The sequence below is a fragment of the Astatotilapia calliptera genome, chromosome 22 (genome assembly GCF_900246225.1).
Source record: "Astatotilapia calliptera chromosome 22, fAstCal1.2, whole genome shotgun sequence".
Lineage (NCBI taxonomy): Eukaryota > Metazoa > Chordata > Actinopteri > Cichliformes > Cichlidae > Astatotilapia > Astatotilapia calliptera.
In genome coordinates this window covers 6430945-6457861 of record NC_039322.1, presented here as the reverse complement: position 1 = coordinate 6457861, position 26917 = coordinate 6430945, and the positions used below count along the sequence as shown (strand labels likewise).

Genomic DNA, 26917 nt, shown 5'->3' with positions numbered 1-26917 from the left:
GATTGTACTTGTTGTCGTTAAAAAGTTATGTTAATCTATTACATAAATAGTTCTTTTAGGGATTAAAACTACCTTAATAAAAGATTAAAGAGTTAAAGTAGTGTTATTTTTCAATCTGTGTAGTGTTAATTTAACCCAGTTTGGTGAGTTAAAAAATTAACTCAGACATGGTGTTAATAATAATTTGCTCAGTGTTAATTTAACCCGGTTTTAAGAGTTAAAAATTAACTCAGACATGGTGTTAATAATAATTTGCTCAGTGTTAATTTAACCCGGTTTTAAGAGTTAAAAATTAACTCAGACATGGTGTTAATAATAATTTGCTCAGTGTTAATTTAACCCAGTTTTAAGAGTTAAAGAAGGAACTCTGACAAAGTGTTAAATAATTAACTATTTTGAAAATGTTAATTCAACTCTGTAGAGTGTGGAGCTATATAAACCCTGAAAAAATGTTAAAATCAACTCTGTGGGAGTTGATTCAACACTACAGTTTTTGCTGTGTACAGCCACAGAAAAACAGTGCAACTCCTCATAATCTTCTCTATAGTTCTCTTAAAAGCAACATTGGATTAGGATTATTATATCTTATTATACTTTAATATTACACATTATCAAAATCATCGAATTTTTTCTGAAAATCGCTAAACTTTGGTGCTGCTTCAACACAGCTTTGTTAAATTGCTAAATAAAATGTAACTGTACTTTTGAGGCCACACCAGCAGATGGCGGTGGTGCAAAAGAAGGGCAGATGTGTTTCCACCCCAGTCGGTCACTTTACGGCAGTGTTTTTGTTCAGCAGCCGTAAAGCGGGGCGTGCAGAATCGGAGGAAGGTTAAAACGCCTTGAAGAAAACACGGTAAATACAAACATTTAACGGGAAATAGCGACACTTAAACAGGCTGTGGACGTGTTTGCTACACCGCAGATTTTAAATGAAGTTTGAAAATTGCGTCAGTGAGCAAATACTGTGAAATAAATGCGGTCCGTGATTAGCATGGGTGGCTGTCATTGAAGGGTGATTTCAGCAGCGGGTTATATTATCGTAATGTAACGGATTCATTTCAACAGCCATAACTACTTCGTACATTTGTTAACTTTAATTACAGATACGAATATTTTCGTCTTTATGTGTTTTTCCTGTAATGTTTACGACGGGCTGTCTACGGTTAGCTGTTAGCAGACAGTTTGGCGTTTACTAAGAGTCCAGATTTTTTCCGTGGCTCTGTGGAGATGTGAGGATGATTAGTCTGCTTGTAGTGTAGGCAGTGAGTCTGAGCATTTATATTTTTAAGGTGGGCAGGGTGGAGTGGGTGAAGACGAGTGTCGGGGGTTGATTTGTGATAGAAAGAGTGAAGAGGAAAGTTTGCAAGATGTAGTGAGACCTGCTGTGACTGGACGATGGTTGGTTAATCAAAAAGACAGGTGGTCGAGTTGAAGATTAGAAATGAGTATATCAGAGGGACAGATCAGTTCGAGCAGTTTGGAGACAAAGTTAGAGAAGCAAGGCTGAGATGGTTTGGGCATGTGCAGAGAAGAGAGAGGGGATATGCTGTCTGAAGACGGAGCTCGAATGTAGTAAAAGGAGGACATGTAGAGGGCTTGTATGAGAGAGAGACAGATGATCCAACAGCTGAAAGATAATGAAACACTAAAAGTTAAATAGCCAGCTTTTTATTTTGTTGTTGATATAGAAATAAAATACTTAAATTACTGTCCTCCTTTAAACTGGGTAGTGCTGTCATAGTAGCAGATTTTTAAAGATAACTGTGGCCAAAAGAATCAAACATACAAAATTTTGGGATTTAAATTTTTTGTTTTTTAATTTCTCCTTTAATTTATTCATTTTTCTGTATATATATATTTTTTTAATAGTTTGGCTGAGAGAAGTTGAAGAGAAGGGGGATGATGTCCAAAAGTATATAAAAAAGACTTTACAGGAGCTTGTTATTTACTATAGTTTATTCTTACATTTGAAATGTAATTGTAAGTTTCATCACTAATACCACTAAATCACAACCCCCTGATTTGGGCAGAATTTAGGTTGATTTAGTTGAACTCGTTTTTTATTGTATCACTTTGAGTTTTTGCTTTTTTTTGCTTGCTATATTTAAAAACTCATGAGTGCTTAGTTTTTATTAAAATCCCTACTTCTGCCTTTATAGATATAAAATACCGTAGATCCAAATACCTGTATACTTATACTGATATAAGTTATTCAGTGATTACAGTTACTGATATGTCTAGAGTTCAGTTAGACCAGCTTACAAATTCCAGTTTTAATTTGTTAAGTTTCATTTTAAATTAAAAGCATAAAATTTGCCCTGTCCTGCCTCACTTTAATCTCTCTCGGTCCTGTGCCTCTCCTCGTTCAGCATCATGCCGTTCGTGGATCTGCAGTCGCGGCTCGGTATCAACTTGGACCGCTGGCTGCTGCTGCAGAGCGGAGAGCAGCCCAACAAGCGGGCGGCACGCTGCCACGCCTTCGAGAAGGAGTGGATCGAATGTTCTCATGGCATCGGGCAGACCCGTGCCAAGAAGGAGTGCCAGCTGGAGTTTGAGGACTTCTATGAGTGCATGCACAGGCAGAAGACGGTAATCTGACTCCTCATACTCGACTGCTTCTGTGCAAATTGCACTGGTTTAATTAACGGCTGCTGCATTATCAGAAATAACGATTAGATACTAAAGTAATCTAATTATAGAGGATAGTTGTAATAAGCTAGAACCGTAAGTTATATCTAGTTCCATTAAGAGGATGAATCTTCTCTCAAACTGTTAAAAATTAACACATCACCCGAATCTCACCTCCTCCACACCACACTTGGCATGACAGCCCATGTGTTGTTGGACAGAGCACTTTCACTACAGTTTACAGTGGGGCAAAAAAGTATTTAGTCAGCCACCGATTGTGCAAGTTCCCCCACTTAAAATGATGACAGAGGTCAGTAATTTGCACCAGAGGTACACTTCAACTGTGAGAGACAGAATGTGAAAAAAAAATCCATGAATCCACATGGTAGGATTTGTAAAGAATTTATTCGTAAATCAGGGTGGAAAATAAGTATTTGGTCAATAACAAAAATACAACTCAATACTTTGTAACATAACCTTTGTTGGCAATAACAGAGGTCAAACGTTTACTATAGGTCTTTACCAGGTTTGCACACACAGTAGCTGGTATTTTGGCCCATTCCTCCATGCAGATCTTCTCGAGAGCAGTGATGTTTTGGGGCTGTCGCCGAGCAACACGGACTTTCAACTCCCGCCACAGATTTTCTATGGGGTTGAGGTCTGGAGACTGGCTAGGCCACTCCAGGACTTTCAAATGCTTCTTACGGAGCCACTCCTTTGTTGCCCGGGCGGTGTGTTTTGGATCATTGTCATGTTGGAAGACCCAGCCTCGTTTCATCTTCAAAGTTCTCACTGATGGAAGGAGGTTTTGGCTCAAAATCTCACGATACATGGCCCCATTCATTCTGTCCTTAACACGGATCAGTCGTCCTGTCCCCTTGGCAGAAAAACAGCCCCATAGCATGATGTTTCCACCCCCATGCTTCACAGTAGGTATGGTGTTCTTGGGATGCAACTCAGTATTCGTCTTCCTCCAAACACGACGAGTTGAGTTTATACCAAAAAGTTCTACTTTGGTTTCATCTGACCACATGACATTCTCCCAATCCTCTGCTGTATCATCCATGTGCTCTCTGGCAAACTTCAGACGGGCCTGGACATGCACTGGCTTCAGCAGCAGAACACGTCTGGCACTGCGGGATTTGACCAAATACTTATTTTCCACCCTGATTTACGAATAAATTCTTTACAAATCCTACCATGTGAATTCATGGATTTTTTTTTCACATTCTGTCTCTCACAGTTGAAGTGTACCTCTGGTGCAAATTACTGACCTCTGTCATCATTTTAAGTGGGGGAACTTGCACAATCGGTGGCTGACTAAATACTTTTTTGCCCCACTGTATCTTTATATTGGGGGGGAAAAAATCAATGTGCTGTTAGTCAATTATGCTTGCAGTGACGTGGCCATCTGCTTTCTCATTATTTGTCCTCATTTTGACTCCTTTTGGAATATTAATATAAATCTCTGCGTAGGAGCAAAGACAGGAGATTGTCATTCATGCTTTCATTTCATCAAGACTGGACTGCTGTAATTCACTGTTTACATGTTTAAATAAAAACTCCCTGCAGCGTCTGCAGATTGTTCAAAATGCTTCAGCAAGACTTCTGACCGAAACATCGAAGTACTCACATGTGACACCGTTTTTAATACAGCTGCATTGGCTCCCCATCGAATTCAGGGTCCACTTCAAGATTCTGGTACTGACTTATAGAGCTCTTCATGGTCAAGCACCTTCCTACATCATTGAACTTCTACAGACTTATGTTCCTAGCAGGTCTCTTAGGTCATGTGACCAGGGTCTACTTATCATTCACCATACAAAGTGGAGAGTGAAGGGAGACAGAGCTTTTGCCACTGTGGCTCCCAGGCTGTGGAGCTCTCTCCCACTGAGCATAAGATCTGTGGACTCAGTAGCTTCTTTCAAAAAAACAACTAAAAACACATCTTTTTAGAATTGCATTTTGTTAACTGTTGTCTGTTTTGTTTTATACTTTGTTATCCTTGTTTGAAGCACTTTGTGATCTTTTATCTAGAAAGGTGCTATGTAAATAAAGTTCTACTTACTTACTTAATTCAACAAACCAGCCTATTTTGCCTGAGTATTTGACATGTTGGCATCTCTGTTAACCTTTGTGGCATTAAATGACTTGATTCTCATGCAGAGTTTGAATAATAAGAAAACTATTTAAAAAGTGAAAGAAAAACTAGCGTCCATTTCAAATCTGCAAAGTAATGTAGTTGAACTGAAGTCAGCCTATCTGACAGAGTGGAGGAGTCAGCAGAGGACAGACTGACAGCTCTGGGTGGAAGTGCAGCGGCAGCACAAAGTTCAGACTCTCGCTCTTTGCTTGTTAGCCGTGTGTCATCATTTGAAAACACGATGGAGCGGGATGAAGTGCTGATTCAAGATGCATGTCCGCTTCGGCCTCAAGGTTTCACGTCAGATTTGCTTCCACTGAGGACATGTTTTAAAGATTAACTGTGCGGCATCTTCATGCCAAATTTTAACATCAGCATTCATTAAAACAGGCCGTTTGAGATGTTAGAACATCACTCAGAGGAATCCCTGCATCTCTGCTGAGTGCATGTGGACAGGAAGATGCTGCTTTTACAGAACCGTGGTTGGGACTGTAGAGCCAATGGAGCTAAAGCTTGTGGTGTTTAACAGTGACGCATGTTGCAAGGAGTAAAAGATGGTGGCAGAAGAACAAATTTTTTTTACTTTGAACTGAAAGGTGATGCAGAACACCCTTTATTTTGAATTCCTGTTATATATCTCTCTCTTCTCCCCATCTTCCCTGCAGCACGAAAGGCTGTATGCCATCCGTCAGCAGCGCGACAAGCTGATTAAGGAGGGGAAATACACGCCGCCGAGCCACCACACAGGCAAGGCTGAACAGACTCCATGAAGGAACATCCAGCTGTCCGCAGTTCTGTTCTTGTGTATAGCCAATCAGATATCTCTTATTTCCTGTTCACCTGTACAAGTTTGCAAATAAATGTTATCACCCACTGTCGTCACCTTCTCATTTCCTGTTATCTTCCTTATAGTATTCTGAAATTTACACTATATATAAGGGTGTTTGAGGAGATGGATTCATCTTATTTCTCATCTTAATTCATTTGCAGTTTTAAATTTATTGGTTCTATTTACAGGCTCACAAAAAATGTACAAACTCAGTACTTTGTAATAAGAAAAAAACAGTCCAGTAAACTGACATTGTGCATTTTCTTGATTTTAGCAAGATATTCAAATACAAACAAAACAACAGCAAACAAAAAAGACTAGAATTTGAGGTACTAAGTATTTCTATTTTACACTAATAGACAGAGCATCTATTATTACTATATGGAATATCTCCTTTGCAAAACTCACACAAGCAAAGTGTCTATTAAAAACACATTGCGAGCTGGTTAAGATTAATGAAACAACACTAAATGCTCCTAAAACATTTGAATGCAGCACAGTTTTTATTATTGTAAAAGTTACATAGCACATGCAGTTCTGTGTTTGCGGTTTGGCTACGTAGAGGAGGTATATGATCTCTTCAATGACTTCTGGGTCTGCTCCCAGTTGAGCTTCCTCAAAAACCTCCAGGAAGCTGTCAGACTTAATGGTTTGAAATGTGCACGTATAACAGCTGGTCTACCCTTCATCTTTTGTTATTGTAATTTTCCAAAGTGCTCTGTGTGTTTAGCCCTTAAACCCTAATGTTGAGCTGAATATTGGTTAAATCAGAATTTAATGTTTGCATTAAAAGTCAGGCCTGTGAGTGATGCAGTGAGTAAACCAACAGTTGTTGAATTTAATATCCTCACCACAGCTGCTTTATTGACTTCTATGAAATGATTTACTGCCCTTCCAGTTGTTGTAGTCAGCAGTCTGCTCTGCGGTGTCTTAATATAAGTGCAAGTTAAAGTGAAGTCTATTTTCTTAACCCACTGACCTAATTTTAGTAAAGTGTACTGTGGATCAGTGAGTGAGTGCTCCCGAGGGACAGCTCAACCACCCTGATGAGAGATAGATCTGAATGGATGCTCCCTGACATCCTTGAGTCAATAAGCAGCCTTTAAATCAGGCTGATGGGGTTAGGAGGCTTCATGAGCCACCACAAGATGGAGCAGGAGCACAGATAAAACACTCAGGTTCCTCAGATTTTACACCCAGGCACTTCTTCTTCAACCCACTCGAGTTTCATGGCTGCATTTATGGTAATTCTTTGTTTATTCGTCCTCTGGTTCTTTTATACATGCAGACTCCACCGTGAGATTTAATTATATGCATCCCTGTAGCCACCAGTGAGGACACAGAGGTCAGATCCTCTGCAAAATTAATGGTGGGGGGTTCATGGTTCATGACATGGAGATGAGTTTATCCTATATTTGTATGTTTTTTCACACACTGATTCTCAGATTTGTATACCAAAGCTGAGTGAGTTTAGTTTACCAGTGATCTGCCTATATTCCTGACATCAGGTCTTGTTTTTAAGGTCATTTGAAGGTCAAACATGGTAGATTTTTTTTTGCAACAGAAAGAAATGTGACTCGTCACAATGATTGCTTGATACCTTCTGTATCCCTCTATCTTTTTGTTTCAGCTAAGTCCCCAGAGTGTTAAAGTCTCACCAACCTCCTCTGAGGTTTTGACTGTTTGTCCTCACGTGTGGGTGAATGTTTTTCCATGAGGACTGAGTCACACACTCTGAAAGCAGCTGGTCCCACTGTTTTCCAGTTCAAATCCAGATTGGCTTTATTAAACTGGAAATTAAAGATAATCCCGCCTGCGCTGCAAAAGATTTCCAGAAATGATTTATGCTTCCCATTATCACAACATTCCAGCTGTGAACAACGTTTTACACAATGTAACGATGATCAGTTCAGCATTGGTCAATAATTAACTGCAAGTGAAAGAATCTTGAGATCAGTGAACTTTACACTTTGTGTAGCTGGTGGTTCATGCGCTGTTTGGTGAAACTGGCAGCAGTGCAGATAATCCAGCTGTGCTTCTCCTTCTGTGACCGGGCTGATCAGCTGTGACGGAGGGAGGGTGAAAACTGGGATTATCCTGCAGCAGTGGCTGGACAACCCAACCTGCCATACATCCAGGTATTACAGTGGTACTGATTTAAACCAACGTCTTATCAGCCTGAGCGCCAAATACACTGATACCTTAAAAAACATCATTTTTACTCACTGCACTGAACATTACCACTACAGGTTGGTCAGTACGCTCCTTAATGAAACCCGCATATATCACCCCACTTCAGACTTTAGCTTTTATCATCACATGCAACCTGACGGTCAGTTTAGTGAAAAGAGAAGATTGAAACAGATCCCAGACCAGAGCGGTAAAAAGTTCCACAGAGCAATTTAAAAAGAGAAGCAGTGTTTAACATGATCGAGAGCTGCATGAGAAGATGATCTTGAAAGGGAGGATGGTGACATTTAAATCAGGTGAAGACTAATTTGTTTTAGAGGCCTTTTCCTGGAGCCTTTTTGTGTTTTTCTGGAGGCAAACTGGAGCATGATAGTGATTGGCAACCCCAAATCAGTGAGCTAAAAGACATGAAAATGCCACATGGGGCCAAAGTGATAACTGCATGAATCTGTGTTGATCTTCTGTGGTTTCATATTAGAGATACCTTCATATAATCCTTTTTTTTTTCCTTTTATTTAATTAAATTATATATGTTTAGATACAGAGCGGTGAAGTCCGGTCTGTTCCAGGAGTCCAGTTTTCTCCAAATGAGTAATGCGGGACTCCAGCGTCAGCTCAGACTGTGAAGGATCTCCTCCCAGAAGACTGGGAGCGGCACCCCAAACTCTCCCAATGCTTTCCACTGCGCTCCCTTCCTCCAGCTGTAATCAATTGCTTTTTAAGATACTCCCTGCCTTCCTCCAGCTGTTTGGAGAAGGGAGAGGAGGGGTGGCGATGGTAGTATGGAGGGATTATAAAATCCCAGATTAATACGATCGCATGTGGCGTAAAAGCGCGGACCAGATCAAGCGCTGCTTCTTTTACATAATCCCGAAATATGTGAATGGAGCAAATGCACCACTGTGAACGCCTGTGGTTTCCCTATTCTCTAAGAGATTTAAGAGAAAGTATGTGTGTGTGTGTGTGTGTGTGTGTGTGTGTGTGTGTGTGTGTGTGCGCGCGCGCGCGCGTGCGCGCGCGTCTCGGTCCAGGTTTGGCGGTGCTGCTGAGCCACAGATGACGCAGGAGTACACCCGAAATCTCAATTTCCGCGACACTTACACACTCAGTAGTCATGGGTTAAGTATCGTAGCCGTGAAAACTGCCTATTTAACAGAAAAGAGAGGTTGTGTGTGTGTGAAAGCGGACCGGGAGAGGAGGGCTGGTGGGGGGTTGCTGAAGGCGAGAGGAGCAGAGAGAGAGAGAAGCAGAGACTGAGAGAGGGGGGAAAGGAGGAGGAATAGGACAGCCATTACCATTCAGGATCACGTTGCCCGCTGTTCTCTCCAGCCTCATCCCACCGGCTGCGTGTCGGTTCGGTTTTGGAGCAAAAAACCTTGAATACAAAGCCAGAAAACATCCAAGCTTCCATCCACCCATCTACCCCCAGGAGGAGAGGGAGCAGCGGCGGCAGCATCCCCGGCCTCCCTCGCGCTGTGCTCGGATTCCAGGACCGCTGCTGCCCCGGGGAAGGTAAGCGCTCCGGAGCTCATGCAGGCAGGCAGCTCTTGTCTGTGCTTCACACTCTCGTGCGCGTTCAAACCATCGTGATCATGTGTTTTCACGAGCTGTCAGGCCCGCTGCTGTTATGGAGTGTTTACAGGGACAAAACACTGATGCTTATTAGCTCAAAACGGATCGCTGTTACTCACTTTAAAAGAAATTTACAGACATGTTCAATAAGAACTGCAGACCAATCATAACTTGTGCACAGGTTATAATATATGGATGGAGTTGTTGTTTTTTCCCCCCAGACTCAACGTGTTGCTCATTAGCTCTGCGTTTATTGGCGTGATTTCCAGGAGATGCACTGCAAGTTTTAGTAATCTCATACATCCGCCCTGTTTCTAAGCACACTGCTCATGATTTGTGTGCTGAAGGGCTGGGCTGGAAATAACCAGCGGACATTCACACTGAGAGAGATATAGAGGGGGTTTCTGGGTCGTGAGAAGGCTGCCGTGGCTGTTTCTCCTAATGAGACACTCAGCAGCAGCAGTATGGAAGCAGCATTTAGTCAACAGTGCCAACCACAAATGGATAAATGTAATTAGTTGGTGTTATCCATCCAAGCAGTGGCCGTGTGTTGGACAAAGAGCTCCCTGCTTTCCAGCCTTTCAGTGCGCGCACACAGCGTTTGGGCTCCATGTCTGATGTCCATTCATGCAAACACATTCCCTCCTCACAATCAAAGGGAAAGACAGACAGAGAGAGAGCGAGGCAAGCGTGCAACGCTGGTGACACGAAACACCAGCTGCAGCTATATCTCTGTTATATGTGCACCAACATGCCCCGTGAGAGGCTGCCATTATTGATCCGTGCATCCCTGCAGCCAATTATATCCAGAGACACCCCATCATCACCAGCAGCACCTCCATCTCTACCTGCTGCATGAATCCCAGTGGGCTCCATAACTGCAGGCTGTCTATCTGTCTGGAAAATACTGGATATAATGTGCAAGGTGCAGCCAGAGGGAGGGAAAAACAGGATTCAAGCAGGAGTCCCCTCCTGCCGTTCAGCACCAGATGGTCAAATATACATCTCCCTCTAGCCTTATGCTGGACATTCAGCTTTCAGACTACTACACTCCTAACACTCTCAAACCTTCATTTCCATTTAAATGGTCGTTTTAAATTGGTTTCTTCCATTTTTTCCTCTGCACTGCCACGACACACCTCCTTACTACTGCACGTTACAGTGCAGGAAAGCACCAACATGTCTGTGAGGATGGGGATAGAAGACAGGACTGTTATAGTGGGAGACATGGTTGTTATTTAATTTGCAATGAATTGTGGAATGTCTGGTTTATTTCAATCAGATCATCCAATTTAGACTAACAGCAGTGGAAGCTGTTGTTGCTTACTGTCATAAACAAGTGAAAAGTGGACATTATAGGCGCCTAGAGCTCAAGGTGACACCTCCAGGTTTCCTGTTTTTGTACGTCCAGCAGTTGAAAGCCAAGAGATGCTCAATTTGTAATGAAATAAAATAAAAACAAAAGACTAATTAATCCATGCTGGAATATATAAATATATCTAAACTGCTCATTTTGATAAACTAAAAAACTAAAACAATAAAAGCAGCAAAATCTGAACATCTGAGACACTGGGAGCCAGCGGATGTTTGGATTTTTACTCATCTCTCCTTTTTTTTTTCTTTTTTTTTATACCAAACATGTAGTTTCCACCATGCCTCATTTGCTTCATTACAGGTTATGGCTTTGGTGTGGACACAAGTCACTTTTTGGCTGATTATAACCTATCTTCTTTATTTTAAAAAGCCTGATGGTGAGGAAAAATGAAGACTTTCCAAGCATATAGTATGATCCTTGCCTCATTTCAGAGCTTTAAATCCTTCCTCTTCAAGTGGTTCTGGCTGTTATCAGGCTAGGATTACCCCCATTTGAGAACCAGTGGGCATGTTATCATTCATTTGGAGTGTGGTGTCCACCTGATGAATGAACTTCATTCACATTTTAGCTTTACTTTAGTCTCCGTCAGCTTCCGAGGGTAAACATCCAGCATTTTATCAACTATATTTTCCATCCTGTTCACTAGCTTGTTGCCAGTGTGATATTTTTATCCTGGGACTTGTTTGGGAACAAAGTGACTTATCCATTTAGTCATTCAGCATTGTTTTCATGGTGCTGAAATCGTCCCTCTGCTCTTTGTGAAATTCACGACTGGCACCTCCACCCTTCTGTCTGTCTGCCTGTCTGTCTGGCCAAGACTCTCTGTGTTGATTTTCTTCTCCCTGCAGCTTTCTGGTCTGCAGAGAGCATTTTTACCATGAGTGAATAAAGGTGGAACAAAGCCAGACACACTAACATTGCTTATCGCCACATCCTGGAGCAGTAAATATTGACGAGCGTATACAAGACAGGCATACGATGACAAACGATCAGGTCATTCAAATAAGAGATCCTGTTTCTTGTGTCATCCTTGCTCATCTATGCACATACTTTTCTTTCTTTTGTTTAGCTGTCCTTTTTTTTCACTCTCATGTTGATGGACTCCAGTACACTCATGCCAAGCAGCGTTGTTGGCAGTCCAGTCCCATTTGTGTATTTATGCATGCATACTTTCGTGTGTGTGTCTGCATGTGTATTAATGTATGTCTGTGTGTGCACGCGTGGGGGAGCTCAGTCTAGCCATTCATTTATCCAGTCAGTCAGTCGTTGGTGTGTTACTCATCATAGCTGGCAGCTGCAGTTTAAAGGGAGGCATTTCTCATTCATTCTTATATTACACTGACTAGTTACACTTTTAATAACTGACGTAAGGAACACGCTTTAGATATGCTTATTACATTTATGCATGGGAGGGAAAGAAGTTGCATCACTTACATTGTCCTACCTTTCTCCATTTTTTCTGACTTATCTTATTCAAATATGTCCTTTAGAAGACACGCAGCACAAGCGTGGAAGTGTTGAAATGCTACATCCTATATAAGACAAAATGGGAAAAGGTTTTGCTTTGGAAACTATAGATATGGCTCTCCTTATTTCCCAGATTCTCACAGTGAGACGGTGATGCAACACAGATGTAAACATGCCCCTTTGCTAACCTTTTTTTTTTTTTAAACAAACATAAACTTTAAGCAGGTTTTTTTTAACAATAAATCTTATTTCCAGCATATGATATATTATCTTTGTTTTGTTTCCAGGAGCTTTACTGATTTTTAGATCATTACATCAGGTTTTATTTGCATTTTACACAGAATCTCAGCTTTTTGGACACAGGGTTGTACCCTTCAGCTCAGTGACATGCTGATCTTTCTTACTTAATATGTAATTTATCTAATTTATACACAAAGAAACAAAAACAAACAATAATCTTGTCAACCTTTATATGTTAAATACAGACATGGGAGCAAGTATCATCTTTTTATGCAATATTTTTTTTAAAAGCAAAAGAAAAATGAATTAAATTGAAGTTTTACAGTTAGTAATGTTAGCCTTTTTTCCTTATGCTAAGCTAATCACTGATTGCTGACTCGTTTTTTATATACATATATTTCCAAACTTATATTGTTTATCTGTAATCTAATAAATGTAAGTACGATCTAAAGGGATTTAAGCCAACTTAAACTGGAAAACCTTAAAACTAAAAGCATAAAATATAGCAGGTCCTTTTTTTCTCAATAAGCTAGACTAGTTAGCTTTTAGCTTTTAAGTTGCGTATGTTTATCTGGGATTTCCCCCCCCCCCCCTTTGACTGGATTTAGCAGCACCACATAAATCAGGTCAGTCAACCAAATAATAAATTCAATGTATTTAATTTTAATCATCAGAAATAGAAACAGTGGGTAAGCTAGCATTTGCTAAAGCTACTTGCATTACTGAATAAAGCTAATCAGTGCACCCTTATAAAAAGGAAATAGAAAAATGTAGTTTGTATAAATGTGACTATATTAAACCACAGTATAAGACATGTACAGCTACAGGAAAAACTAAGCTTATCTCATAATTCAGCAGCTTTAGTAGCAGTATCCTGTGTGCCTCTGTCAGTATTTCATATTGTTGAGCTAAACTTGCTAAACTTTCTTCGTTTTCTTCACACTCTTTTATGCATAGCTCTCATAAGGTCCCACCACAGTATTTCTGGCTAAGGTCTGTACTTTCACTGCGTCATTGCTGTACTTTGATTCTTGATTCTAAAAAATTAACATATTTTATTTGTTAATTTTTTCACTAATTGGACTGTCATTAACTTTAACATGCTAACTGAAGCCTGTAGAGTCTGAGATGTAGCTCTTAGTTTTTTACAGTTTCTCTGAGCATTGCACGGTCTGACCTCAGGGGGAATTTGGTGGGACATCCACTCCTGCGAAGATTGTGACGTTGTGAATCACTTAATATTTAGAATATATAGAACACAAAAAAAGGTCAGGTTAAGGTAATAACTTAGTTTCAATCAACTACAGTTTGTAGTTTCTTTGTCAGACTTCATATCTCAGTCTATTTTGGGGGGTTGTTTCAGGTTTTACTGGGTTAGTTGGGAGCATGCAGGTTCCCAGATTTTGCAGGATGTACACAATGAGTCACATGTTAATCAGTTGTGTTTTCTTGTTTGGTGGCTTCATGTTACGGTGTGTGTCAGGGATTGTTTTTGTCCAATGAGCATGAATGTCAGTGAAACTCTCATCAGTGACTGTTACCATGCTGGAATGCTGCCCTGAAGAGACTAGAGTTTCACCGGCAGTTACGACCGTTAGTCTGCAAATGTCTGGATTTCTCTCGCTCCTCAAATCTCTTTTCCTGTCTTCCCTCGTCGCGCTTTCTCACTCTACATCTCTGTCACAGTCTCTCTCTGTTTTATGTTACTTTTGTTTCCTGCAGCACACACACACACACACATTCAGACACACACACGCTGCTGAGACTAAGCTGTGGGAACAGACCGTGTCCATGTAAATCCTGGCTGCGAGTTATAAATCAGGCCAGTCAACCATCCAGTACCTTTGTTTGGTTTGATTGAACTGCTACAGTCTGTCACAGGAAGAGGCCAAAAGCTCTGCGTGTATATATGTCCTATATATACAAATACGCCTGTATTACAATATTATTGTTTGATAGAAAACCTAAGCAACAGCAGTGTTGTTTAACCTTTCAGTGCTTTTCTCCCTTTTGTAAATGGGATGTTTTTGACTTTTGTTAAACCAGGCAAATAATTTAAAGACATTTATTCAGGCTCGAAGAACATTTGTGGGTCATTTCAGAGTCGCGTGATACCTCTTAGATCTATCAGTTAGTAGATTTGTGAAATTAATAACAAAAATCATCTAACAAATAGTTTCAATCTGGGGCACATTTTTATATTGATTGTCTAAAAATGTTTAACTGAAAGTCTAAAATCAAATCAAGAGGAACAGGGTTAGTTTTTATGAACCACAGTCATGTGTTGGTTAGTGCCAAACACCAAGAAGGTTCTGGGTTTGAACCCGCTGGCCTCTCTGTGTTTGGATTGCATGTTGCTGGTCATTTGCTTTTTTAAGTCATAATTAATAGGATATAATAAGTTTAATAGGAAGGAGGAAAGGCCCAAGGGCACAGAGGCAGAAATGCAGAGGAATGGATGTTCCTGCAGGGATTTGGAGCAGATTACCCAGAGCTGAGTGCAGTGGCAGGGACTCATCACTGACCTGTGCTTCTCATGGAGTGACGACTCATAGACCAGTGATTAATGACAGCAACAATCATGGCAGCACATCACCTGAGTACCTTGGACTGAAGGTACTGATTAGAATTTGGTGAGCAGAGGTTAAAGGTCACTTTACAAAAAAACCTCAATATTTAACCATAAATCACACATTTCTCCAATAATTCTAACAGACTGTACACAAATGTCTCACTGGAAAAAATCTGAAGTGATATTTATTTCTAAAAGTTCAATAGTTATCTTTACCATGACGAAATAATACGACATGAAACTCTGACTTTTATTAAGAAGAGCCAAGTGTGAGCATGTTTGGTCAGATATTAAATTGGTGACTCAAATCTTTTCTGGCCACCAATTAAATTCCTTCAAAATCTTCCATATAAATAGATATGTGAGTGTGAACAGGAAGAGAGGCAACCTGTAACTTCACTGGTTGGTTAAGGTGTACACCCGAAAGGTGGTAATTCTTCTGTAGACATGAAGCAAAGATTAAACAGTTGGTGTGTCAGAAAGCAATGATTAAGTTAAGCACTTTTGAGAAACTAGGGCTCAAATTAACCTGTGATGGCCCCTTTTCAGTGTATATTTTAAAGTGTAATGGCTGGAATTCACCAAACTGTGTGTGTGCTTTTGTTTGATGGTCTTATTGAGGAAAGCTGTGTCTGTGAGTAAAAACGCCTTGGCGAGGGTCTCATCACAGAAGGAGTGAGCTCGCTCTTGCTCGCGTTTCTCCTCCTGGTAGTTTCTTTTTCTTCAAAGTTCTCATTCTGTCTTCACGGAGCTGTAATGACACGGTGCGGCTTTGAAGCCTCAGTTCTGGCTCTATTTATAAAACCGCTTGTTGCAGTGGCACTGACTCACTGTCAGAAAGCGGCAGGGAACCAGACTTACACACACAGCTATACACCAGTGAGGTCGCTGAGAATTCTGGGAAGGCATTTAACCTCTTCCTCGCGGCGTTGCTGGGGAGACGGAGGGATTCAGGAAGTGGGGTTTTGCCAGCGGTTTAGCCAGAGGCCAGTCAGCGGAGGTGGAGGAGGAGGAGGAGGATTTTTGGCAGCAGCGGAGCAGATGGAAATCTCAGCCGTTGTGTTGGACTCACACGTCGTGCAGTGAATCATTCCCACTCTGTGACCACCTCTCAGGTCATTCCACAGTGTAGTCTGCTACAGCATGGAGGGGGTAAACGCAGATCTACTGTGACGAAGTCTTTGGCAGCCAGCAGAAGTTATTCAGCGACAATCTGCAACACTTTGAGGGTTAAGCCGATTGTTTGCTGAGGAGAATTTCTCAGAGGTCGCAGTGTTCGCTTTTAGCTCTAACTGTCGGTGGATGAACTGTAGAACAAACAGTATCCCCGTCTAGTGAAGTTGGCGGGCTTTTGAAAACAAGGAAATAAAAGTAATATGTCATCTCTAATTATTTAAAGATTATAACTTATTCTACTCTTGTTTAAAACAAACACTGACATAAACAAGAAAAACATAATTTATTTGTGCATTCAAATACAACAGCTCTGCCATAATTTATACTTTGTGCTGAGTCCACTTTATAGTTACTGCTGAGGTCAAAGTCTGCATATTTTACCCACTGCACTGATTTAAATGGGGAGGAAATGTCATAAATGATGACGTTAATCAAGGCTGAATTCCATTTAGCTGCTTTCAGTTTCAGGGTTCTGCTTTTATGCACAGGCCACAGACTCATTTGATTAGAACAAAGCAGCTGTTAGTGCTGTTAGTAACACCTGTACTTTTATGTACTTTTTCACAATAACAAGCTAGCATCCTGCTGCTCTCCCATGCATTCAGCTGCATTTGATATTATTGTCCCCCGTTTTTAAACCTCAGCACAGAACTGCTGGGACTCCCTGTGGAGCTGAAATATAAGAGCTGATATAAGGCAATTCATTCTCTCAGAATAGAGGTGCTGAGTTTAGAGTTATTGATGTATTGATCCTGAGATGGACGGATCAGTTCATCGGGTCCCCAGAGTCCTACAAACACACACACACACTTCCTTCTTGTGTGTGTGACGCCTGCAGCCCCTAATTCGCTTTAGAGAGGTAGGTTAAAGAGTGGAGATGAGCAACAGATAGAAGTGTAGAAACGTGAGAAGGTATAAGGAGTGAAAGCGAGACGAAGACAAAGGGAAAAGCTCTCTTCTGTCTTCCTGCATATTGACTCTTCTTTAAAAATAGAAACGCTACTCAGACTTTAAAATCTCATCTCGCTGCTCCTTTTTCATCACAGCCTCTGCTCAGCCTGCTGAACTGTTTCCCATCCCCCCACCTCAGCTCAGAGATTACTTTCTTCCATCACACCTGGAATCTTCCATATATCTATAAAAACTGGTGTGTGTCCAAACTGGAGCAGTTACACCAGCTTCTATCTCTTTTTATGCCTTAAAAGTTTGCATGATCTTTGTGTTTGTCCGGGGGCTGTAAATGTAGCTGTAACCTTACAGCTCAGCTGAGGGAGGACAGCGTCAGTGTTTACGCTGTCAGGAGCATGACCCCCTTCATCACGGATAGATGCTTCAGTGCTGTGATGTAGCTGGCAGTCTAATTCAGCCAAAGGGAAACAGTGTGAGTCTGCTCACGACAAGCTTGCAGACTTGTTTGTGCAATCTGGTTGTGATTTTTGGAAAGAAATATTACTGTGGAGTTTATCAAAAGTTTGAGCACCATGAAGCGAGTGTCATTGAGTTCCACTGTAATTAGGAAAACGCAGACATCTATCTGGATGTCTAAAGAGCACACTAAGATAGAGGAAAAATATAAATAAATAACAGTTTGGAATGAGTTCCCATTTGAGCAATTTGTCAGTGCACCCACAACTTCGAAGAAAATTGTGTTTTTAAAAAGCTTGAAAGATGGTTTTTTTTAAAATAATAGATGTTGCAAAAAATGTCATGTGGGGTAAAGAAATCCACAAAATGTACAAAATAAGAAGCTTTTTCAGTAATGTAGGAACATGGACCACATCTATTTTAGAAGCATCCATCCGAGAGGTGATGTACAGGTCAACAGTGTTAGGACTGTGATTGGATAACTACATCTATGGCCAGTTTAGACAGTTAATGTCACATGATGCCATCTTTGGCCTCTGAGAGGAAGCCAGAGTGCTGAAACCCATGCAGGCACAGGGAGAACATGTAAACACATAGAAAAGCATCAGCTAATCACAAGGTTTGAACACAGAGCCTTCTTGCTGTGAGGCACAGTTCAAACCACCGCGCCTCCGTGTTGCAGAAGCAGTCTGTGCATTATTTATGTGTCGGTCCGAGCACATAAATAGCGATTTAAGAGGGTAAAGCAAGCGGTCCGCTTTATGCGTTCTGATCAACTGAAGCTAAGGATGAAATTTCATCTGTGTCTCAAAGTTACATCTTTCATGTTTTGTTTATTCGAGCAAGCCTCAGACATTTCCAGTGCGATGTGTGTCGTCTTCTTCTCTGAGCCGCTGTTTCGCTTCCATCCAGCTGTCGCTGCACATCTGCAGCTTCCTGAACACTGAAGCTATCATCTGGACACAATGATTAGTTTAACCCAGTTCATTCTCCTTCCTCATTTCTCTCATCCGTCTTGCTACATTACTACTGTTGTTATGTTACAACTTTGCATCATTCATGACCCCTGCGTGATCACACTTTAAGCAAGCAATAAATTATCGAGTGTTTCCCCGTTGTCCTTCTTTTCTGACCTCTTTTCTCTTCCCACCCTTCCCACATCCCTTTTTCCTCCTACCATCCTTCCTCTCCTTCCTTCTCCTCCTTGCAGCCCTAAGCAGAGATGGAGTCTTCGGATGATGATACTCTGAGTGAGCGCTCCTGCGTCAGCGAGCCGTCATTTCGTAGCGAGCGTTCAGGGGGGTCGTTATCCCCGTGTACATCAGGACTTGTGGGCCCACCGGGAGACACTTTGCCATGGAACCTGTCTAAGCATGAGAGGAAGAAGAGGAAGAGCCAAGATTCAGTGTTGGACCCAGCAGAGAGGGCGGTGGTTCGGGTCGCAGGTGAGTTGATAAATGTAATACTTTATCTTTCTGCCTTTGAGCAACACTCAAGGGAAGCTTTCAGGAGATGGTGAAGAGGCAGAATTTTGCTGATTGAACTCTATAAAAGCAGAGTGGGGCTTTCAGGCACAACTTTACCTGCTTTCATGAAGGAGGGAAACTATACAGAGAGGTCTTCAGAAGCTTCATGGGTCATTGCCATCACAGGGTCGTTTGTGAGGCATTGCCTCCCAACATCCTGTGAGCTATTACGCTTACATGGGTCAAGATGTGACCCATGTAATTGTGCCATGTGTCTGTGGAGTGGTTGTTTGGTTCTTCCTGTGTAAAGGTCCGAGCACTCCTCACTGCATTGCACACACACTACCTGCTTTGTTTATTTTTGTCTGAGGGTGTTGCTGGGTCTGAAATGTGCTGGGACGTCATGCTCTGAGAAAAATCTTCTGAGTTTCTATGAAAAACCTGCTGCATAAGATACTATGTCTCTCTTCTGCCTTTTCCTGGTTCTGTCCGAGTTCTTCCTTTTGCCTTTTTTGTGAGTCAATGAAGGCTGAGTTTGGATAACCACAGTTTTAAGTAATCTTTAAATATATGTGTCTGGTTTGTAGCGTTAGTGCTACAAGGGGAAAACTGCTGAAAAATGCACTCTGATGTAACATTAAAACTGACAGGAGCAAAGCACAGTTGCTGCACATCAAAGGTTCTTAGTTTGAACGTTCCTGGTCAGCTGGATCCTGACGTGAGATTGGTTGGACATTTCAAAGCTGACTGCAAGGTGTGTGGATGTGAGCATGAATGATTGTCTGTATTTAGCCCTGCCTTTGTCACGGATTAGGTGTTTGCTGCCTCTTTCCCTGTGTCAGCTGGGATTAGGGTGCAGCGCAGCCCCCTGATGTCATGGTTGGATAAGAAGTTTAGAAAATGGATGTAGTGTGTCATTTTCAATCAAAATGAAGCTTTATACAAAACATAAAATATAAGCAACGTCAGCAGCATGGGGACATTCAGGTTGCTTTGCTCAGGAAATGCTTTTGCACCAATTAATAAAGAAATATACAAGTAATAGAGGTTGTTCAGGTATCTGATCAGGACGCCTCCTGGATGCTGAAGAGATTATATCTCTCAGCTGGCTTTGGAACGACTCAGCGTCCCCCAGTGGAACATTTGGCTGGGGTGAAGGAAGTCTTCTGCCCAGTGACTCAGACTCAAATGGATGGATATATGTATCAAAGGAAATGAATAAACAACCAAAACGGTTAAGAGTTCCAGAGTTTTTGGTTACTTTTTGTTCCCCATTTTAGTTTGAAAATATTTCATAAGTTAAGTGTTCTCAGCGTATTTACTTCCTGTCAGTGTGACATCCCACTGTTCATAATTATTGCCAGAAACCAAGTGTTTCCACACTTCTGTAGTTTAGTTTACCCACTGTGCCTACATCTACCTGCCCTTGTGATGAGTTCCTTGACTTTAGGTTTTCAGTCATGTGTAGTTTCTCCTCCTGTTTGTATCTTTGTTGAGAACATCCCGTGTCACCCCCAGGCCATCCATCGGTGGTAAGTTGAGTATAACTGATATAGGCTTTACAGTCCCTTATATTAACAGACTTGAATCAATAAGTAATAAGAATTGCATAGGCAGGGCATCTACAGCTCTAATGTAGAAAAGCTGACATTGGACCAACCTTTTGCTCCTGAAAAGAGTCTTTAAAAGGAAACACGTCGCTCTCATATTATTTGTCTTTTTATCACCAAATATCTCTGCAAAAAGGTTTTTTTCTTCTTGTCGTGAATTATTCCTCATGCATCCACTCTCACATGCACACTGACATTTTCACTAATCACAGGGCTTCTTTCAAACAGTCATTAAGCATCCTCTGAAAAAAGCCTCATCTCCTTAAATGTCAAAGAAATGAGAAGAAATTTCTAGTCTTTTATTTATGGGATGGATAAAGACGTCTGCGGCTTGTTATTAAAAGTGTTATCGTGTAACACTCAGATGTAATAATCACTGTTTTCTTAGTTATCGGTTTTAATAATGGTGGTTAGCAAATGTCAATAAAGAGCTGTGAGCAACATGAACCTTGAATACAAGAAAACGCTTAGTTTCATTGTGAAGGCAGCAGAGATGAGCTTTATCTCATTTTTATTGTGTACATTCCTACGTGCAGGGATCACATGTCAAAGTCAGGAGCCAGTATCATCCTCTCGTATTTGTGGTAACAGAAGATGGAGGAGAAATGTAGGTTACTCAGTTCTCTAGAGAGGCCGGGGCTCCCCTGCTCACGTAATGGATCACTGGCAGCACGCCTTTTTTTAAATACAGAGAAGAGGGGACCTCGAGTTTGAAAATTGAGGGAAATGAAGTAAAAGCAGGCTCATGTGTGGCTTTATCCTCTGATGGCGTCTAATAGTTGTGCTTATTTTTTCAGTTTGAGGCTTTTATATAAATGCGCTTCAGTGGATGGACAGTAAGGCCTCCAGCTTCGTCAGCATGCTCTATAACTCTGCTGGCCTACAGCTGATCCAGCAGTAGAGGAAACTCTGATCATAGCACATCATATAGCAGCTTAACAGCTCTCCAATGAGGCAACAACCACAGCATCTTATCAACAACAGGACGGCTGCCAATAACAAGCAATTTTTAGATTATTTGGCAACCTACATCTTTGTTCAGCATTTTTTCTCTTATCACACTTTTCTTAATCTTATGTTTCCCTTAAATTACTTTTAGTTCAATCAATATAGAAGGTATATTTGATTTTTTTTCAATATTTATTTTGACATCAGAATATTGATTACCACTCAGGAGGTTTCTTCTCAAAGTGAATTATACTTTCTTAATGCCTTCACTTTGCACTCTCCTTGTTTTTTTGAGACTATAATTGAAACCCAAAAAGGCGGGCGCTCCAGAAACCTCGAGGAGCCAGATTTATTGCTTCTATAATCAGCGCACCAATTTTAAGCTGTCTGACATCATCAATAACCCTTTCAGCATTGCTAACTTGCATTAGGCAACACACAGTGCTTCTGTTCCACTGAGGATTTAAATGATTTATCATTATTATTAGTCTGTTATTCATTTGTTGTGATTTCTACATTTATGTTCAATTTAATGACATCATCAAATCACCTTCTTTCATAAATACCTTAAATTTTTTAAGAGAACCAAAAGTGTTACATGCACACCCCTGCTATTTGTTTACATTCTTCCAGTGAGGTTTGCTCTTGTTCTGTGAGGAAATATGTTGGTTGGGATGTTGAAGCAGGGAAGCGATAAGAGGCAGTGAAAGTCTACGTTTCAGACATGGAAACAGCATGTAGGTCAGGGCCGGGTGAAGGAGTTCATATCATCAGCACAATCAGGTCAAGAGAGATGGCTCACTCTGCGTGTGTGTGTGTGTGTCTTGTATTTGTATCTCAATGCTGATTCTCTTACAACATAGACATGGAGAAAGTTTGGGATATTTCCTGCCCTGGAACCATTTCAAGGCCTCCCACATTAATGTTTTAGACTCTCTTCCATTCACAGGAGAAGCCCGTCAGATACTTTTATGGCTGTTTTTAGAGAAGCTTTCACTTTCTTGTCCTTCCTAAATCTGTCAGCAAATGTTTGGAGAAAGGAATCTGTTGCCTGACGCTGCAGTAGAGCTCCCATTAAAGACCTTTTATGTTTTATTAATGTACTTAATTCACTTATGTTAGTTTCACAGAACAGAGGACCATGTGAGTGTTTACTTGTTTTGATGTTAGTGTGAAGACAGTGAGTGTCTGTATGTATATAATGAGTTTATCTGAACCAACCTGGTGTTTCCTGCCAAGTAAAAATAAAGTTAGATGTGCAAGCTTTGTGGAGGAAAGGAAGATGACAAAGAGCAAAAGGGGAATTCAATTTGTACACTAGGTAAGTGAGAGTGCGTGTAAGACTGGCTCTCACATGCACACATCTACACATGCATGGCTTTTGAAATAAGGATAATAGATCAAAAGGAGGTGAAATGAAGGCAGCGTGTGGTTAAAGGATAAACCTGTGAATAATGTCATGTGAAATACAATTTGACACAATCATGAAAACAGCTGGAACCAACTGATAAGTAAAGGTGAAACAAGAAAATAAATAAATCCATTTATAGATATTTACGGACTTTACTAGACTAGCTTTGTATGAGTCACAGCTCAAAATCATCCTGATTTCCCTGAGCCTGAGAGCAGTTTATCCACTGTCTGAAACTGTTTTAGCTCCTCCCCTTTTCAGGCAACATCCTTCTGATTGGCTGCCCTACATAAACAGAAGGTTTGAACAACAGGTGGCATCTGTGCTCACAGCCACAGCAGTGTGACGGAGATGACGATATAAGGGATATCCCGTCTCTGACATCATACAGAGCCAAGAGTAGAAAAATTATCTGTGTGAGTGTGAAACACAGATATTCCTTGGACGTACACTGATCTCATTGTTTGCAGATTAGACATGTCTAATGTTAGCAGCTCCTAAAACACATGTCCACTTTAAGTAAAATCCACTGTGTTCAGCTTTACTGCAAAACTGTGATATTAAAAAGTTCAAAAATACAGAACTAAAACCTTCAAGAATCACTTATTGAGCCTTAATAACAATATAACATAACAGATATAAGCATTCTCCTTTTTGTTACTGTTACACATCTAATTACAACCAGATCTGAGGACAGATGTGGCATCCTCATTATTGCTGGAGTCTGGTTTAAGAGATCTGGCGTCACTTTTATGTTCTCTGGTCATCGTTTTATTACAGATGATCAAAACTACATGCAGTAAAGTCACACAATGTTTAAATGTTAGTTACACCATCATCATCATCATCATCATCATCATCACAGTTCTTCTTTTAAAGCAGAGAAAATGAAGGAAAAAATGTCTCTGTAAGTCCGACTTGCTCACACTGTAAATTTAGTTTATGGTTAATTTTATGTGCATCTTTTACATTTTGAGGCCACTTTTCTCTCAGATTTATTTCTGCTCTCAGGTGTGAGGAAGAAAATACAAATGATCTCATATGTTCTTAATGAACACTTGGCTTTTTCCACTTTTTCATGCCTTTTGGATAAACATGCATCATGTCGTTGAAATTCACAGCTGTGCAGACGGTTGTTTAGAGTGCATGCATGTGTGCGCGTAGAGAGAAGAGCTGGGAAAGGTGAAAAACATTTAAGGATTATTATCTCCAGTTATTAAACCAAACACTTAGACCTGGAGCTTTCCTGGCAGCGCCTTGCGGGTGAGTCAGCGAGTCAGACTCGATTGCGTGGAGATCATTCAGTTCTGGCGGCAGCAGGTCGCAGTCGAGTAAATGTTGGCGTCGCCACAAACCACCCTGGGGCTGAAACACAGGCAACACCTAACTAACACTGCCAAAGTCTGCTGTGTGGCATTTTTCTCTCCACCTGCCAACGAAACATTTGACTTTATGTCCAGACTCACTGTGAATTTACAGCAATGCAACAAATAGCAACTGATCCTATGAACTCAACCATTACATCTAACTCAACACAACTCTTTTCTTTTTGTTTTAAACCCCAAGAAGGTTAAAGGAGATCCAAAGACACTTTGCCACAGCTAAATAAAAACATATAGAGTGGGTGTGGGGGACAAAAAGTAGTTGTAAGCCTCTTTTAATGCAGTACAGAGCAGTACAGTTACCTCACAACTGCCTGTTACCAGTCTGTAAAGTGTGTACCCATACTGTGTTCCAGAAGTACAGACAATAAAGAGCTTTACTGTGGAACAAAAAAATCACAGGACTACAGGGTCCTGATATAAGATGGGCCGATGATTCAGTAATATGTAAGACTGTAAATTAAAAATAGATATAACCAACAAGATTTCACTGACAGGTTAGTGAAGTCACAGTTTGAAGCTGTGTCTATGTTTTCTGCTATGCTTCTGCACATGGTCCTGATTTTGTGTTATTTGAGATTTTGTCCAGTTTTTGTTTTTACCCCTTGAGTTCATCATTTATTTATTTTTATCTATCAGTTTGGAGATTTTAGTATTCTTCTTGTGTCTCTCTTATCCTGCTATATTTAGATTATTATTAGTGGTAGTTTCCCTGTATGTTCTTCTTATTGTCGTTCTTTCTGCATCTCTTCTTGTCTTGATTAGTGTGACTTTTAGTTTTTTCCTGTTTTACATTGTTTTTGTTTTTTGATTCATGATTATGTGAATTTAAATGGTTTTACTTGTGCAAAATACTTTCTCCTCTGTCTTGATCCACAGTTGTTTCCTTTTGCACCCTATGTTGAGTCCTGCATTAAAATATTTTAAAGGAGAAATCATTTAGATCAGAAATCATGTGACTAACTGAAGCTTCTTCAGTCCATTCAAATGATATAGTGGAAATACATGGTGGTAAGTGCTCAGAAAGGAGGTTCTGGGTTCAAACCTGGCATCCATCCAGAGATGTAAATGTCAGATTAACTGGTCATCCAACATAGTTATAGGTTTAAATGTTAATGGTTGTCTGTGTTTGCGCTATGAGGTGCAACCTTGCACTTGCCCCTTGTCAGCTTTGATAAGTTCTTGTTGCTGAGTAAAGCATGCTGTACATTTTTATATCCTGTCTGCTAAATGGTTTGATGTGACAAGCAGAGCACGAGTGTCTCTGTAATACTGACGCTGTCGAATTCACTCTGCAGAGGCTTTCATTTAAAGCTCATGCTTCTGGTAACATCCTGTATCTCCCAGGCTTGTTCAGTGCTCGCTCAGGCGTGTGCAGCCTATTGTGATGATTTTACATTTTAAATAATCTGTACGGCGTGTTTACACTGACCTCAATTTCCAGTCAAACAGAGGTCAGAATGTGAATATATTAGCCTGCTTATAAGCCACACAGTTTAGCCCCATGATAACATATTCATACAGACTAAGGACACGTAGCACAGAGATGTAGTGCTAGGAAGAAGGTATTCTTTTCTCTCGGAAAATATCTATTTTTATTTTGGCAAAAGTTGCATCCTTACACATCTGAAGAAAGAGCAGGCAGAAGAAGTGGAGGACGAGGGGAGGAAACACTGGGAGCTTTGTGAATACTGGAGAGGATAAAGAGAGACACTGCTGTAGTGACTGGACTCTGTTATTCAGACACTTTGGGTTGCACTGCCTGTCTGCTGAATCTGAATGTCAATGAAACCGACCAACAGCTGCTAGTTTTTCTGTGTACGTGAGTGAAAATTCAGTATTTTCCCAGCAAATTACATTTTGAACTAATTGGGGGCTGTAAACACAGACCAGAATAAAAATATTTTAAAAGTAGTTTGTTAGTCTTAGACTGTATATAAAAGATGGTCATAGCTAATGCGATATCTCCCATCTTTGTGTTGCAATTTTGTTTTTGATGAGCATTAACCTCAGGGCACTGCATACCCATAGTGTGCTGACTTTTCAATCATAAGGTGGCTTTAACATCTTTTTTACTCTTCATTGGACCATAAATTAAAAAACTAAACGTCAAGTTGCATTAAGTAAGACTTAAAACCATAAACTGAAATTTTTTTACTGAGGTCACAAATTAGGTTAGAAATGGGATAATTTTCTTATATATTTCTGTAACTAGAAGGACGTTTTTGTGCATATTTTTACAAGAGTTGCTACTCTTCTTCAGGTTTTGGTTGTGACGTAATTACATCACATCCAATTAAATCACAAAAAAGGCTTTCTGACTTCAAAATTCCTCATGAATGCTGAACATTTAGGTTTTCTTGTTTTACTTACATGGAGATGCAGTAATGGAGAGACACAACAAATAAAGGATTGTTTGGAAATTATTTGTACAACAAAATAAGAAAGGAAATGACACAGTGTGATACATTTGCTCAGTGTGAGTGAGGCAGCAGCAGTGATAATTTATGCATATGAGCATCAGGACCTCAGATGTCTTT

At 40.6% G+C, this 26917-nt stretch overlaps 2 protein-coding genes across 7 annotated transcripts in view; both read left to right on the top strand.

Annotated features, from left to right (window-relative positions):
• Positions 1–751: 751 nt before the first annotated feature.
• On the top strand, positions 752–5652 carry ndufs5 (NADH:ubiquinone oxidoreductase subunit S5). Its single transcript, XM_026156084.1, has 3 exons — positions 752–856; positions 2373–2592; positions 5440–5652. The coding sequence occupies exons 2-3, from the start codon at positions 2377–2379 to the stop codon at positions 5542–5544; spliced, it is 321 nt and encodes a 106-aa protein (XP_026011869.1). The 5' UTR covers positions 752–856; positions 2373–2376; the 3' UTR covers positions 5545–5652.
• A 3186-nt stretch (positions 5653–8838) lies between these two features.
• The window catches only part of macf1a (microtubule actin crosslinking factor 1a), a 230272-nt gene continuing 212193 nt past the window's right edge, over positions 8839–26917 (top strand). For 4 of the 6 annotated variants that reach the window (XM_026156624.1, XM_026156621.1, XM_026156625.1 and 1 more), the window contains exons 1-2: positions 8840–9305; positions 18771–19005. In XM_026156624.1, coding sequence (XP_026012409.1) covers positions 18783–19005 — 223 coding nt within the window. In that variant the 5' untranslated portion in view covers positions 8840–9305; positions 18771–18782. Of the gene's footprint in view, positions 9306–18770; positions 19006–26917 lie in introns of all 6 variants that reach the window. The other 2 variants (XM_026156616.1, XM_026156614.1) reach the window with 1 other exon arrangement.